Genomic DNA, 16,710 nt, shown 5'->3' on the forward strand with positions numbered 1-16,710 from the left:
ACCCCTCAACAGCCCATAGCCTCTTCGGAGCACGAACAACAACCAGAGGAGGAGGCCAGCCAGACGATCTGGGTAGAACAGTTTCAACGACCTGCCAAATGGCCCTACCCATCAACCGCCTTACTAGGAGGACCTTTGAAGCAACCTTCAGACTCCCTCGAGGTAATATCAGATTTTCAAGAGGTTTGGACTGACCCATCTTTAACTCAGGTACTGCAAAAAGTTTCAAACAGAGATAAGTTAGGATAATCTTTTGTCAAGATAATGAAAGCAAGACTAAAGCAAACCTCTGGGGCAACAAAGCAATGAAGCTCCAGGCTCACCTCAATCCGTTTGAAGAAGGCGTCAAATAGATCCTTTGCGGAAAAAACAGGAGAATCTCGCTGGAAGAAGGAAATAGACAGAGGGCTGGAAGGAAAGACTCCTTTTCTCCGACAAAGAGCCTAAAAGTGAAGAGGAGTTGACGCTGATATATACTCAAAATCTGAAGTCTTAGCGCAAAGTAAAGTAACTCTAGACTCTGAACCCGCGATGTCAGGAACTTTAAAAGATATTCATGGAAAAGGAAAAAAGAGGCATGTCCAGGCGATAATGGCAGGAAAGTAAAAAGAGCAGAGTATATGAGGGGCAAGGAAAGGCCAGAAAGGGAAAGAGGCAGATAGGATTCAAGAAATGAGGAATGACAAAAAGATGAAAGGGAGTTATGAAGGCACCTACACGCGAACAGGCGCGGTCATAATGGTTCTCGATATTCACCCCCTCGGCAGTCGGAGCAATAACTGCCAAGAAGGTGAAGGGGCAATTGATGACCGCTGGTGTAACAGCCCGGAAACCGATTCCCTACCGTAACGGCCCGAACCGCCACCGGCGCTAGGATCCAGATCGGCTTAAGGCCGCCGGGACCCGTAGCAAGCCAAACATACCTCCTATCACCTGGTCAAATCCCCTACATGATCAAAACTTTAACATAAAAACTGAAACATAAGATGTATAGACCGAACTTGACCTGTATGCAACAAAGCTGAAAACATAAAAGGGTCCCCTACTAGAGCCCTCATCAAAACTCTAGCTGGGTCATCATAACATACATCAAGCTGGGATTACATCCAAGGAACTAGAACCTAACCTGTGCATGCATCAAACCACAAACATAAGACCTCCTGCAGGGCCCTCATCAATTACCATAGCGTGGTAAACAACACATGTCACAAGATTAGTTCAAACACAACTCAACATCCTAAAACATTACATACATCATGTATTAAACAGGGACTAACCGAGTCTCAGGGCCAAGCACAGTACTAATCCATAAACATAACGCTACTATACTTGTATTACATTACAATCCATTATGTCAGTTTACAATACATGTCCACACTAAAACGCTAATCTAATACTATTACATCAGCAAGACCTTTACCCTTGACGTCTTCCTGGACTACCTCTGACCTGCAAAACTGGGGTTAGGGGAGAGGGGTGAGCTAAAAAGCCCAGTGAGTAGAAACAAAGAAAACATGTGATAAAGCATGATCTCATGGAATGCATCACATCACAAGTAAATCACATCATCTCAGATGGACGGATCAAAACTCCCTCGAATCTGTGCCCGGCCCGCAAAGGAGCTCCTCAGGTCTTTACTGTACAATCAGATAGTACCGAAGTACTCTGTGCCCGGCCCCTCTCAGAGGCTCCTCAGGACTTTACTGTGCCCAGCCCTCGATGGGGCTCCTCAGGTCTTTACTGTGAGGGCTAATGTATCCAAAACTATGTCCGATCTGTCACATCATACAATGTACAAGGAGCAGTGCCAAGTACAAGGTTAAATGCAATGCCTCATATTCGTGTACACTAATGCAATCAATCCTACTATTCATCATGATGCATGAAACATGCTAAAAGCATTTGATTTCATAAATTAAAAGATTAAGTTTACAATACATGTCCACACTAAAACGCTAATCTAATACTATTACATCAGCAAGACCTTTACCCTTGACGTCTTCCTGGACTACCTCTGACCTGCAAAACTGGGGTTACGGGAGAGGGGTGAGCTAAAAAGCCCAGTGAGTAGAAACAAAGAAAACATGTGATAAAGCATGATCTCATGGAATGCATCACATCACAAGTAAATCACATCATCTCAGATGGACTGTAACGACCCCAAAATGGACCGTCACCGGCGCTAGGATTCAGGTCGGCTTAAGGCCGCCAGAACCCGTAGCAAGCCTGCTATACTCTCTGTGTACCTGTAAACCTCATACATGATCATACATTTTCTGTGAAAATAAAACTCTTTGCTGAACCAAGGCTTAACCTGTGCATGCACTATCTCTGTACTCTGTACTCATGTACTCTGTACTCTGTATCCCTGACTAGAGCTTGCTCTAGATGGGTTAACTCATACCTGTTAAGCCTGGTTTTCACATACAGGAAAACATATATACATATACAGATCATGTATAAAACATACATCACTAGGTCAAGCAACAACTATTACATCTCTTTAATATTACATGTCCACTCTAAGCTATTACAGATCTCTTTACTTTTCCTGTACTCTGCTGGACTGTCCCTGTACACTGTACACTGAACCTGCAAAACTGGCGTTAAGGGAGTGGGATGAGCTCTATAGCCCAATGAGTAGAACAGTAAAACATCTCAGTAAAATATGATCTCATGGAATGCACCATATCACAGACAAGCCACATCAAGAGTAAACCTGTCACCACATAGTCCCAGTAACTCTGTGCCAGGGCGTAGAATCGAGCACCTGGTCTTCCTGTCATATATGTATATGTGTATATAACACCTCTGTACTTACCATTGCCAGGGCGTAGTCAAAGGCTCCTGGACTTTGCTATACCTGCCAGGGCGTAGTCAAAGGCTCCTGGACTTGCTATACGTGCCAGGGCGTAGTCAAAGGCTCCTGGACTTCCTGTCTGAGACTATTGGATCATTCAGCATTCACTCACATCACCAAATAACAATGCAATGCAACATATTCGTGACTAATGCAATCAACCTATGGCATAAACATGATGCATGAGATATGCTAAAAGCAGTTTGTAGTTCAATTAAAAATCATCAGTCTTAAGTTTAGTTCCACTCACCTCTGGCTAACTGGACTGACTGACTCTGCAGGTTCTGAATCTCTGGAGCAGTACTCACTGCTGCTCTCTCTGGTTCCTCTGGTCTGTACCTATACAGATGGACTCAAATGAGGGACCAAATAAGCTTATGAATAACTCTCTTAACCTCCCTAAGAATCCCCTTAAACTCACTCAACTATCCATGTAACACATGTAAAAGAAAGCTGGACAGAACACTTTCGGCGGCAGGTTCGGCGGCCGAATGTCCTCTCCAGAGACGAAACTCAAGCACCTTCGGCGGCACCTTCGGCGGCCGAATCCCCCAAACAGAGCCGAACATGCACAACTTGCGGGGGCAAGCTGTGGCAGCCTAAGCCACCATGCAAGAGGTTCGGCGGCCGAATGAACCTTCGGCTGCCGAACCTGAGTTCATCCAGAACTCAGCTTCAACGGCAAAACATCTCCTCCTTCCCTTCAAGCTCTCCATACATGCATATACCAACTCCTCAACACACATATACATAAGTATATGATCACAGGGGTCCAAAACTATCTAATAACCCCAAACAACAAATCCAACATAACACATAAACATGTATACATACATAAATCATCCAAACTATCATTAAGAACCTAAACATGCATCTCCTTCTACAAATCCCCCTAAAACCTTCAGAAAACATATTCAAGAACATCACTTACCTCCTGTAGTAAGAAGCTACACACTCTGAACAAGGGAAAACGGATCACCTCCTCTCACACTCTCAAACTCTCTCAAACTCACTTTTTGCTTCACAATCTTCAACACTTGGTAAATGAGCAAACTCCTGCATGAGCTGCTCAAACTCAGCAAATAAACCAAGGGAGACGTGGCCAAACTTCTGGCAACAAAGGGGACATAACACCTGTCCAAAATGCTGACTAAGGATGCCCAAAAGCTAGCTGGCCAACTCAGTTTCGGCTGCCCAAACGCATGCAAAACCATGCAACATTCGGGGGCCGAACCTGAACTTCCGAAGCCAAACATTGAGCACTTTCGGCGGCCGAACTTATCTTCGGCGGCCGAACTTGGCTCCTCTGCCTTGGTTCATTTCAACTCAAAACTCAAAACTAAAGAACTGTAAAACCATAAAACACCTCATAACACTGAGAAAACATAACTCCTACCCTTATATAGAATCCCAACACCCCGGATTCCATCAGACAAAAGGAATTCCGGTGCCGGATTCTAGCCGGGTATTACATTCTCCCCTCCTTAAGAACATTCGTCCTCGGATGTTCCTAAAACATACAAAAACAAAACACAAGGAGGAAACTAACCTCAAAACAAATATGGATACTGCTGGAGCATAGACTCTCGCGTCTCCCACGTGCATTCTTCTAGATTATGGTGGTTCCATAGAACTTTCACCATCGGAATCTCCTTGTTCCTTAGCTGTCTGATCTGCGTGTCCAGAATCCGCACTGGCTGCTCTATATAGGTGAGATCCGTATGAATCTCCACCTCAGGCTCACTCAGAACCTGATTCGGATCTGACACAAACTGTCGTAGCATAGAAACATGAAATACCGGGTGAATCCTCTCCATAGAAGCAGGTAAATCCAGCTTATACGACACATTTCCGATCCTCTGCAACACCTCAAAGGGTCCAATGTACCGTGGAGCCAATTTACCTTTCTTTCCAAACCGAACCACTCCTTTTATTGGAGACACTTTCAGCAATACCCAATTACCCTCCTGAAACTCTAACTGCTTCCTACGAACGTCTGCATAACTTTTCTGTCTACTCTGAGCTGTTCTGATTCTCTCTCTGATCATGGGCACCATTCTACTAGTAATGTCTACTAACTCTGGCCCTGCAAGAGCCTTCTCTCCTACCTCTTCCCAGCAAACAGGGGATCTGCACTTCCTCCCATACAAAGCTTCATAAGGAGCCATCCCGATGCTCGCATGATGGCTGTTATTGTAGGCAAACTCCACCAAAGGTAGATGCTGCCTCCAAGAACCGCCAAAGTCTAACACACATAGTCGAAGCATATCCTCTATGGTCTGGATGGTCCTTTCTGACTGTCCATCAGTCTGTGGGTGGAAAGCAGTACTAAAATCCAATCTTGTGCCCATTGCACTTTGCAGACTCCGCCAAAAGCGGGAGGTAAACTGAGGTCCTCTGTCTGAAACTATAGACACTGGGACTCCATGTAATCTCACAATCTCATCCAGATAGACCTGTGCCAACTTATCCACAGAATAGTTACTCCGTACTGGAAGAAAATGAGCAGATTTCGTGAGTCTGTCCACAATCACCCATATCGAGTCTATCCTGTTGGACGCTACTGGTAAACCCACTACAAAATCCATGGCTATGTTCTCCCATTTCCACTCTGGAATCGGTAATGGGTTAAGCATTCCGGCTGGTTTCTGATGCTCTAATTTCACCCTCTGACAAACCTCACAGGCTGTCACGAACTGCGCCACTTCTTTCTTCATGGCTGGCCACCAATAGACCCTTTTCAGATCCTGATACATCTTGGTAGCTCCTGGGTGAACACTGTACCTCGCATTATGAGCTTCCCTCATAATGTCTTCCTTTACACTGCCCCTATCTGGTACACAAAGTCGACTCCCATAGCGAAGGATCCCTTTGCTGTCAAATCTGAACTCTGCATTGTTGCCTGACTGAACAGTCCTGGCAATTTTCATCAACTCAGGGTCCTCATGCTGTCTCTGAGCTATCTGCTCCAGAAACACAGGTGTCACTCTCATCTGTGCTATCAACGCACCTGTACCAGACAACTCTAGCTGTAGTCCCTCGTCAAAGAGCTTATAAAGCTCCATCACAACCGGTCTCCGCTCTGCTGCTATATGGGATAAACTGCCTAGTGACTTCCGGCTTAGGGCGTCTGCGACAACATTCGCTTTACCCGGATGATACTGGATCTTACAATCATAATCACTGAGCAATTCAACCCATCTTCTCTACCGCAAATTCAGCTCTCTCTGACTTAAGATGTACTGTAAACTCTTGTGATCGGTGAAGATCTCGCATTTAACCCCGTAGAGGTAATGCCGCCACATCTTAAGTGCAAAGATAACTGCTGCCATCTCTAGGTCATGGGTAGGGTAATTCAACTCGTGCTTCTTCAACTGTCTAGAAGCATAAGCTATTACTCTATCACTCTGCATCAATACACAACCCAATCCCACTCGAGATGCATCACAGAACACTGTGAAATCCTTGTCACTAACAGGCAGAGCTAACACTGGTGCTGTTGTCAATCTCCTCTTGAGCTCTTCAAAGCTCTCTTCACACTGGTCTGACCAGATAAACTTCTGGTTCTTCTGAGTCAATTTGGTCATAGGAGCTGCTATCTTTGAGAAGTTCTGAACGAACCTCCTGTAGTAACCTGCCAGTCCCAGAAAGCTTTTAATCTCAGTTACTGTCGTGGGTCTGGACCAGTTAGCTACAGCCTCTATCTTCTTGGGATCTACCTCAATACCCTCTGCTGATACCACATGTCCCAAGAAGGCAATGCTCCGTAACCAAAACTCACACTTCGAGAACTTGGCATATAAACCATGCTCTCTCAGTGTCTGCAAAACAATCCTCAGATGCTGGGCATGCTCCTCTGCATCTCTGGAATACACTAAGATATCATCGATAAACACAATGACAAAGTGATCCAGAAACTCACTGAATACCCTGTTCATGAGATCCATAAATGCTGCAGGGGCGTTAGTCAACCCGAACGGCATCACTAAGAACTCATAATGCCCATATCTGGTCCGGAAAGCTGTCTTAGGCACATCTGCCTCTCTGACTCTCAACTGATGATACCCAGATCTCAGATCTATTTTCGAGAAACAACCTGCTCCAGCTAGCTGGTCAAATAGATCATCAATCCGAGGTAAGGGATACCTATTCTTGATAGTGACCTTGTTCAACTGTCTGTAGTCGATACAAAGTCTAAGGGATCCATCCTTCTTTCTGACAAAGAGCACTGGAGCACCCCAAGGTGAGGTACTAGGGCGGATGAAACCCTTATCTACCAAATCCTGCAACTGTTCTTTCAACTCTGATAACTCAGCTAGCGCCATCCTGTAGGGAGGTATAGAGATAGGTCTGGTACCTGGCAATAATTCAATGTCAAATCCTATCTCCCTATCAGGTGGTAGTCCTGGCAAATCGTCTGGGAACACATCGAGAAACTCTCGGACTACTGGTACTGTGGCTGGTTCCCTAACCTGACTATCTAGCTCTCTCACATGAGCTAGAAACCCCTGACAACCCCTCCTAAGCAAACGACGAGCCTGAAGGGCTGAAATCATACCTCTGGGTGTACCTCTCCTGTCTCCTCTGAAGACACACTCTGACCCATCCTGGTCTCTGAGACTCACTAACTTCTCTCGACAGTCCAACGTAGCACTATATGCAGATAGCCAATCCATCCCTAGAATGACATCAAAATCGGTCAAGTCTAGAACCACAAGGTCAGCTGGAAGGCATCTACCCTCTATAAACACTGGACTGAAACGACAGACTGACACTACCACTGATGGGTCACATCTAGGTCCACTGACCCAGAGAGGATACTCTAACTCAGAAATGATCAAACCCAATCTCTCTACGGCTCTCGAAGCAATAAAGGAATGAGAAGCACCGGGGTCCATCAAAACATACACATCTGAACACCCAATGATGAGATTACCTGACACCACTGTGTTCGACGTGTTAGCCTCCTCCTGTGTCACTGTGAAAATCCGTGCTGGGGCTACCGGATTTCCACCTCGGGAACCTGCTGCTGAAGTAGAGGCTACCCCTCTCCCTCTACCTCTGCCACTAGTCTGAGGCATGACTGGAGCTGCTGGCCGTACAACTGGCTGTACCACACTGCCTGAACTCATCTGCTGGGATGGTGCAAAAGTCATCTGCGGACAATCCCGAGCAATATGCCCTTCCTGTCCACATCGAAAACAAGCTGTAGATCCCAACCGACAAACTCCTCCATGTGGTTTTCCGCATCGTCTGCAGACTGGAGCTGTGCCAGAGCTTGAGCCACTACCTATTCCCAGACCTGACTTGACTTTATTCCAGAACTTACTCTTTGTTCCTCTTGCTCTATCCCCTCTCTTACCGCCTGTTGAACCTGAACTGGGGGCCTTAGCACCCGAAGCCTGTGCCTGTGACTGTTTCTGAATATTGGCACTAGCTTCCATTTTCCTGGCTGCGTCTACTATCGTATGGAAACTCTCCTTTTCTGCTGGAAGAATCAAGGAAGCATACCTGGGATGCAATCTCATAGTATATCTCCTTGCTTTCTTCTGATCAGTATCATAGGCTTGACCCACGTACTGAAGCAGATCTAGAAACTTATCTGTAAAGTCATCAACACTCATCTCATCTGTCTGTCGCAACTGTTCAAATTCAATTATTTTCATCTCCCTCGAACTGTCAGGAAAAGCCCACCCGGCAAACTCATTGGCGAACTCTCCCCATGACATGCTGTCCATTCTAGGCTCCACATAATTTTTAAACCATTCTCTGGCTTTCTTGCACTTTATTGTGAAACCTGCCATCTCAATGGCTCTCCTATCATCTGCTCCCAATTCACTGGTGATCATCCTAACTGCTCTGAGGTAATCAAATGGATCATCTCCTGTGTTGTATTTAGGAGCATCCAATTTCAAGTACTCCGTCATTTGGACTTTACCTCCAGATGAGCTAGGTTCATGTTTGTCAACAACAGGGGCTACTGGTTCTGGTGGTAGTACTGGTTCATTTGGCTCTAGGTGTGCTGCACTTGGACGGGTAGGGGAAGATGGATACATAGGATATGGTGGATAGTAAGGATAAGGCATATAAGGCATATAAGGAGGATATGGCACAAAACTCGAGTACTCCGACATACCTCCCATCGGATACTCTGGATAACCAAAACCTGAGGTCTGAGCACCTCCCTGCGACTCTCCCATACCTTCCTCAAAACTGCCTATACCCATGCTATCATCTCTAGACTGATCAATTTCCATAGCTTCCCTCCTTTCCTCTGATCTTCCTCCCCTAACTGTTCCTCTTCTGCTCTCGTCGACAGACCTTCTAGGGTCTATTGACATACCTTCCCTGCTAGATCTCTGAGACCTTGCCCTTGGCAATGCAGGAGGACGAGCAGCTGGTCTCTCACTCTCTGGTGGGACTCCAGTCAATCGAGCTGATCGACGAGTTCCTCGCATCTTTACTCTGGAAACACAACATATAACATACCATTTTAGCACATAAACATCACATAGCAATCATACACTCATGGCATATCATAACAGATAGGACTCAAGACCCTATCCTAGTGGACATGATTTTCCTATTGTGCTTGACCACTTCTAACCTGTCTGAGCCCAACACTGTCTCTATAGGTCTGATCATGTGAACCTAGGGCTCTGATACCAATCTGTAACGACCCCAAAATGGACCGTCACCGGCGCTAGGATTCAGGTCGGCTTAAGGCCGCCAGAACCCGTAGCAAGCTTGCTATACTCTCTGTGTACCTGTAAACCTCATACATGATCATACATTTTCTGTGAAAATAAAACTCTTTGCTGAACCAAGGCTTAACCTGTGCATGCACTATCTCTGTACTCTGTACTCATGTACTCTGTACTCTGTATCCCTGACTAGAGCTTGCTCTAGATGGGTTAACTCATACCTGTTAAGCCTGGTTTTCACATACAGGAAAACATATATACATATACAGATCATGTATAAAACATACATCACTAGGTCAAGCAACAACTATTACATCTCTTTAATATTACATGTCCACTCTAAGCTATTACAGATCTCTTTACTTTTCCTGTACTCTGCTGGACTGTCCCTGTACACTGTACACTGAACCTGCAAAACTGGGGTTAAGGGAGTGGGATGAGCTCTATAGCCCAGTGAGTAGAACAGTAAAACATCTCAGTAAAATATGATCTCATGGAATGCACCATATCACAGACAAGCCACATCAAGAGTAAACCTGTCACCACATAGTCCTAGTAACTCTGTGCCAGGGCGTAGAATCGAGCACCTGGTCTTCCTGTTATATATGTATATGTGTATATAACACCTCTGTACTTACCATTGCCAGGGCGTAGTCAAAGGCTCCTGGACTTTGCTATACCTGCCAGGGCGTAGTCAAAGGCTCCTGGACTTGCTATACGTGCCAGGGTGTAGTCAAAGGCTCCTGGACTTCCTGTCTGAGACTATTGGATCATTCAGCATTCACTCACATCACCAAATAACAATGCAATGCAACATATTCGTGACTAATGCAATCAACCTATGGCATAAACATGATGCATGAGATATGCTAAAAGCAGTTTGTAGTTCAATTAAAAATCATCAGTCTTAAGTTTAGTTCCACTCACCTCTGGCTAACTGGACTGACTGACTCTGCAGGTTCTGAATCTCTGGAGCAGTACTCACTGCTGCTCTCTCTGGTTCCTCTGGTCTGTACCTATACAGATGGACTCAAATGAGGGACCAAATAAGCTTATGAATAACTCTCTTAACCTCCCTAAGAATCCCCTTAAACTCACTCAACTATCCATGTAACACATGTAAAAGAAAGCTGGACAGAACACTTTCGGCGGCAGGTTCGGCGGCCGAATGTCCTCTCCAGAGACGAAACTCAAGCACCTTCGGCGGCACCTTCGGCGGCCGAATCCCCCAAACAGAGCCGAACATGCACAACTTGCGGGGGCAAGCTGTGGCAGCCTAAGCCACCATGCAAGAGGTTCGGCGGCCGAATGAACCTTCGGCTGCCGAACCTGAGTTCATCCAGAACTCAGCTTCAACGGCAAAACATCTCCTCCTTCCCTTCAAGCTCTCCATACATGCATATACCAACTCCTCAACACACATATACATAAGTATATGATCACAGGGGTCCAAAACTATCTAATAACCCCAAACAACAAATCCAACATAACACATAAACATGTATACATACATAAATCATCCAAACTATCATTAAGAACCTAAACATGCATCTCCTTCTACAAATCCCCCTAAAACCTTCAGAAAACATATTCAAGAACATCACTTACCTCCTGTAGTAAGAAGCTACACACTCTGAACAAGGGAAAACGGATCACCTCCTCTCACACTCTCAAACTCTCTCAAACTCACTTTTTGCTTCACAATCTTCAACACTTGGTAAATGAGCAAACTCCTGCATGAGCTGCTCAAACTCAGCAAATAAACCAAGGGAGACGTGGCCAAACTTCTGGCAACAAAGGGGACATAACACCTGTCCAAAATGCTGACTAAGGATGCCCAAAAGCTAGCTGGCCAACTCAGTTTCGGCTGCCCAAACGCATGCAAAACCATGCAACATTCGGGGGCCGAACCTGAACTTCCGAAGCCAAACATTGAGCACTTTCGGCGGCCGAACTTATCTTCGGCGGCCGAACTTGGCTCCTCTGCCTTGGTTCATTTCAACTCAAAACTCAAAACTAAAGAACTGTAAAACCATAAAACACCTCATAACACTGAGAAAACATAACTCCTACCCTTATATAGAATCCCAACACCCCGGATTCCATCAGACAAAAGGAATTTCGGTGCCGGATTCTAGCCGGGTATTACATGGACGGATCAAAACTCCCTCGAATCTGTGCCCGGCCCGCAAAGGAGCTCCTCAGGTCTTTACTGTACAATCAGATAGTACCGAAGTACTCTGTGCCCGGCCCCTCTCAGAGGCTCCTCAGGACTTTACTGTGCCCGGCCCTCGATGGGGCTCCTCAGGTCTTTACTGTGAGGGCTAATGTATCCAAAACTATGTCCGATCTGTCACATCATACAATGTACAAGGAGCAGTGCCAAGTACAAGGTTAAATGCAATGCCTCATATTCGTGTACACTAATGCAATCAATCCTACTATTCATCATGATGCATGAAACATGCTAAAAGCATTTGATTTCATAAATTAAAAGATTAAGTTTAATTCTACTCACCTCTGGCAGACGCTGGACTGACTCTGCAACAGCTAACACTGATAGCCTCCTCGGTCCCTCGGGTCCGATCCTACACAGGTGGACTCGAATGAGGTGCCAACACACTCTAAACAACTCATAAACAACTACCCAAAAACCCCTTAAAACATCACTTAAACATGCATAGAAAACACCCATGAAAAGGTTGGACATGGCACTTTCGGCGGCACCTTCGGCGGCCGAACCCTCTCTCCAGAGACGAAACTCGGGCACCTTCGGCGGCACCTTCGGCGGCCGAAAGTCCCACTCCAGAGACGAAAGTCAGACACTTTCGGCGGTCGAATCCTTCCTTCGGCGGCCGAAAGTCTGCTTTCAAGCCAAAACTCAGCTTTCGGGGGCAAGGTTAGGCGGCCAAACCATGCATCCAAAGGCAGGTTCGGCGGCCGAAACCACCTTCGGCGGCCGAACCTGAGTTCTTCCCAGAAGGGCAGAACTCAGCTTCTCATGCATTCAAGCCTCCTAAACCTTCCAAACACCCCAAAACAAGCACCCAACTTTACCAAAACATGCATAAACCCTTAACCATGCACAAAGGAGCTTAAACAACTAGATTAAACTCCAAAAACAACATCAAAACATACATAGATAGCTTATGACCCACATAGGCCAAAACCATCAAAACAACCAAATTCTCACACACTCTTTCCCAAACATGCATACCCTCTCCCACATGCATAACCTAGCCTAAACATTCAACATAGCATCATATAACATACATTGGGCATAAAACCCACATAAATCCTAACATGCATATCTACCCATACTCTACCATTAAAATCTTCATAAAACTTCAAAAGACACTAGGAAAGCAAAGATCTACACTTACCTCTTGAAGATCGAGGGTTGCGTGATTTCTAACTCGGAGGTGTGGAGAATCTAAGCCCCAAAAGCTCCAAGCTCCCAAAACTTGATCTAAGCTTGAAAACTCTTCAAAATGACCATGGAACTCATGAAAACATGAAGGAGATGAAGAAAAACATGAAAACGGCCAAGGGAGGACAAAAACTCACCTGAGCTCGAGAATGGGGAGAAAACTCGCCCATTTCCGATCTGAGGGCCCTTTATAGGTGGCCTGGTCGAAGACCTTCGGCAGCCTAACGTGCCCCCTAAACTCATGCATGTTCGGCGGCCGAACTTGACTTTCGGCGGCCGAACCTTGGCTCGTTCAAACAAGACTTTCAGAGGCCAAAGGCGCTCCCGAAGCCTTTCCATGTTCGGCGGCCGAACTTAACTTTCGGCGGCCGAACCTGGCAAACGCCTCCTTGGTCTTTTCTTTTCAAAACTCAATTCATTTCCCTTTAAAACCATGAAATCAGTAAAAACATTTTAGAAAACACATTTTACCCCTCTAGAAACCTCTGGCATCTTCAGAAATTCCAAATTCCAACGGAGATTCCGCCGGAAGGTAGGGATTCCGATGCCGGAATCTAACCGGGTATTACAGCTGGATTTCCCTACCCCAATCCTGGGCCTAGATTACGGCCACGGCCCATGAAAGAAAGGCCCGCACGCCCTCTCAAGTGAAACAGGCCCGGATCATCAGACCCCTGAGGCCGGACTCAACCAGATTCTTCCTCATCAAGATCGGCCCAGCCCGTATAACCTCCCCACGGATTCCTTCTCCTCCTGGGTTCATCGTCCAGCCCAGCTCTCGGCCCAGCCCAGAATCCAGAACGAGACTCGTCATACAGCCTGGCAAATCCGCTCCAGTGTACGCACGGGGGAGAATCAGAGGCCGTTACGCATGGAGCAGGCGCCTGATACCCTCGTACGCCCATATCTGTATGGCAGAGACACGTGGTCCAATCATGGGAGAGCCGTTATACGTCACCAACAAGTAGAAAGAAAATGATAAAAGGGATACCCCTCTAGAGAGATAGGCCAAGTTTTTCTCCAATACACAAACCCTTATAAAACCCTATTCTATTGGATCTCAGATTATCATAGTGTTTAAATTGTTTCTTTTTGTATGTAAGGATCGGATGATATCTCGTTAGCTTTGTTTTGCAGATCTCTTACTATTATGAGGTTTGATGCTATTTTTCTGCCTCTAAATTTTAGTGCATCGGAATTGTATCGGTGATTCAATGGTGCTAGTTATCTCCTTTTTGAGTCCGCTAATCGACAATGTGAGAGGGTTGGGCTTGTTTTGTTTCTTAGGCCACTTCCAATTGTGGGCTGAGAGTGTAGTTTTGGATCATCTGCAATAATTTTTGAATTATATCACTCAGTTTTTTTAAGAATTTTTACCGTGATATTTGTATGGTAAAAAAAAATTAATTTATTTATAAATTAATATATATATATTTTAAATTTAAATACACTAATAGATATAATTTAATGAGAAGTACATTTAAATAAATCTAAGAGGTTTACTCTCTAATTTCTAACTTCCATTTCAAAATAAAAATTTTTTAAATTTAAGTAATTAATATGATATAAATATTAAATTAACATTTTCCAACAAAAAACGAGTGGAAAGGTGATAAAAAATATATACATTTTTAAAAGTTATATATATATATGTATCTTTAATCTCTTGGCGCTTCCCTTAACGAAGATTAACTGCCGGTGACAACAAGGAGCATACGATGAGCTACTCATCAAACTACCTACGCTTGATTTCTTGGACGAAGCAGCTAACCTGTCTCGTAAACCAGGGCCTTCACCACCAAGCTCTTGTCCTCTTCAACCACATGCAAACTTCTCTAGCTCTCTCTCTTGATCCCTATGTTTTCTCTCTCCTGCTCAAATCATGCTCCGCCATCCACCGCCCTCAACTGGGCGCCGCCGTCCACTCCCACGCTGTCAAAATGGGCCTCCTCTCAAACCCATTCATAGCCTGTGCTCTCGTCGATATGTATGGTAAATGCGTGTCCCTTTTTTCAGCGCGTAAACTGTTCGACGAAATTCCTCAGAGAAATGTTGTCGTTTGGAATGCGATGATATCGCTTTATACGCATTCCAATCTTCTCCATGATGCTTTGTGTCTGTTTGAATCGATGGATTCCGTGCCTAATGCGTCCACTTGTAATGCAATAATAGCAGGTTTGTCGGGGATGGAGGGTGGATCGCCTAAGGCCATTGCTTTTTATTGGCGAATGAGGGAGTTGGATTTGAAGCCAAATTTTATTACTCTTCTTGCTTTGTTACCTGCTTGTGTAGGAATAGCAGCTTTGGATTTGGTTAAAGAAATTCACGGGCACTCGATAAGGAATAATATCGATCCACATCCCCAGCTGAGAAGTGGCCTAGTAGATGCTTACGGGAGATGTGGATATCTCGTTAATGCAAGTCATGTGTTTTATAGTATGAAGGAAAGGGATGTGGTTGCCTGGAGCAGTTTGATATCAGCATATGCACTTCACGGGGAGGCAAGGTGTGCTCTTGAAATATTTGGCCAAATGGAAATGGCGAAAGTGCGTCCTGATGACATTACTTTTCTAGCAGTTTTGAAAGCTTGTAGCCATGCAGGATTAGCTGATGAAGCACTGGACTTCTTCAGCAGAATGCGAGAAGATTATGGTCTGCACCCAAACACTGATCATTATTCTTGTTTGGTTGATGTTTTGAGCAGAGCTGGGAGGTTATATGAGGCATATAAAGTCATACAAGATATGCCAGTGAAGGTGACTGCGAAAGCTTGGGGTGCCCTTCTTGGGGCTTGTCGAACTTATGGAGAAGTGGAGTTAGCAGAGATTGCAGGGAGAGCTTTGTTTGAGATAGAACCTGATAATCCTGCCAATTATGTTTTACTGGCCAGAATTTATGCCAGTGTAGGGAGACATGAGGAAGCTCAGAGAATGAGAAGAGAAATGACGGAGAGGGGGGTTAAGGTAGCTCCTGGTAGTAGCTGGGTGGTATAAAGACGCTAGAACTACGACATGATTTTCCCCCAGAATGAAAACTTACTTGGAAGGATAAACAGGAGCAGTATATTGCTCTTGGTAATCGGTCAAAGCTTCCATCTTTTGATGATTAGTTCAGCATATTTAAAGGCCAAAATACACCCGACACCCTCCAAAACTTGTATTGCAACAATGGTCGAAATTCAAGGTGTGGCACCATGGCACATTGCCTCCAAAATACACCCCACACCCTCCCCGGCCCGGCCCCCCACCCAACAGAAAGAAGGGGAAATTGCATTGCTATTATTATAAAACATTGCAGTATCTGATAATAAAAAATATATGTCACGGCTAGTCTTGGTTAATATTTATGATTACTTTTCAAATCAGCATATCTCTTTCTGATCACTGTTTAGATTGGCAGTCTTAACTTTGATTGGTAATTGATTACGTGTTTCATGATTCCACTTTCCTTAAAAAGGGACGCGATGCGTGCAGTCTCGTTTAATAGTGTACTTATTGACATCAACCTGTAAGCTGTTAATGGCCGCTTGTAGTGTCACTGACTCACTGGTGTGTGAAATCATGGAAATTTAATGCTTCACCTGCAGGGCTTCTTGTCAAGTTGACTTATTTTTCAAGAAATGAGTACCAATCAATAAATGATACGAGGATGACGACAAAGGAAGAAATTACCCCATTCTTGGTGTAAAAGGCTTCATTTTTTTGAAGTTTGAGACG

General features: G+C 45.0%; 1 protein-coding gene across 1 annotated transcript; it reads left to right on the forward strand.

Annotated features, from left to right (window-relative positions):
• The first annotated feature begins 14,651 nt into the window (after window positions 1–14,651).
• LOC110631052 (putative pentatricopeptide repeat-containing protein At1g03510) lies at window positions 14,652–16,357 on the forward strand. The gene has a single exon (XM_021778759.2). The coding sequence runs from the start codon at window positions 14,713–14,715 to the stop codon at window positions 15,985–15,987; it is 1,275 nt and encodes a 424-aa protein (XP_021634451.1). The 5' UTR covers window positions 14,652–14,712; the 3' UTR covers window positions 15,988–16,357.
• Window positions 16,358–16,710: the final 353 nt, after the last annotated feature.

The sequence above is a fragment of the Manihot esculenta genome, chromosome 14 (genome assembly GCF_001659605.2).
Source record: "Manihot esculenta cultivar AM560-2 chromosome 14, M.esculenta_v8, whole genome shotgun sequence".
Taxonomy (NCBI): domain Eukaryota; kingdom Viridiplantae; phylum Streptophyta; class Magnoliopsida; order Malpighiales; family Euphorbiaceae; genus Manihot; species Manihot esculenta.

What these genes read in the sequence shown, in the direction of transcription:
- LOC110631052 (XM_021778759.2), top strand. Translation starts at nt 14,713, where the DNA reads ATGAGCTACTCATCAAACTACCTACGCTTGATTTCTTGGACGAAGCAG.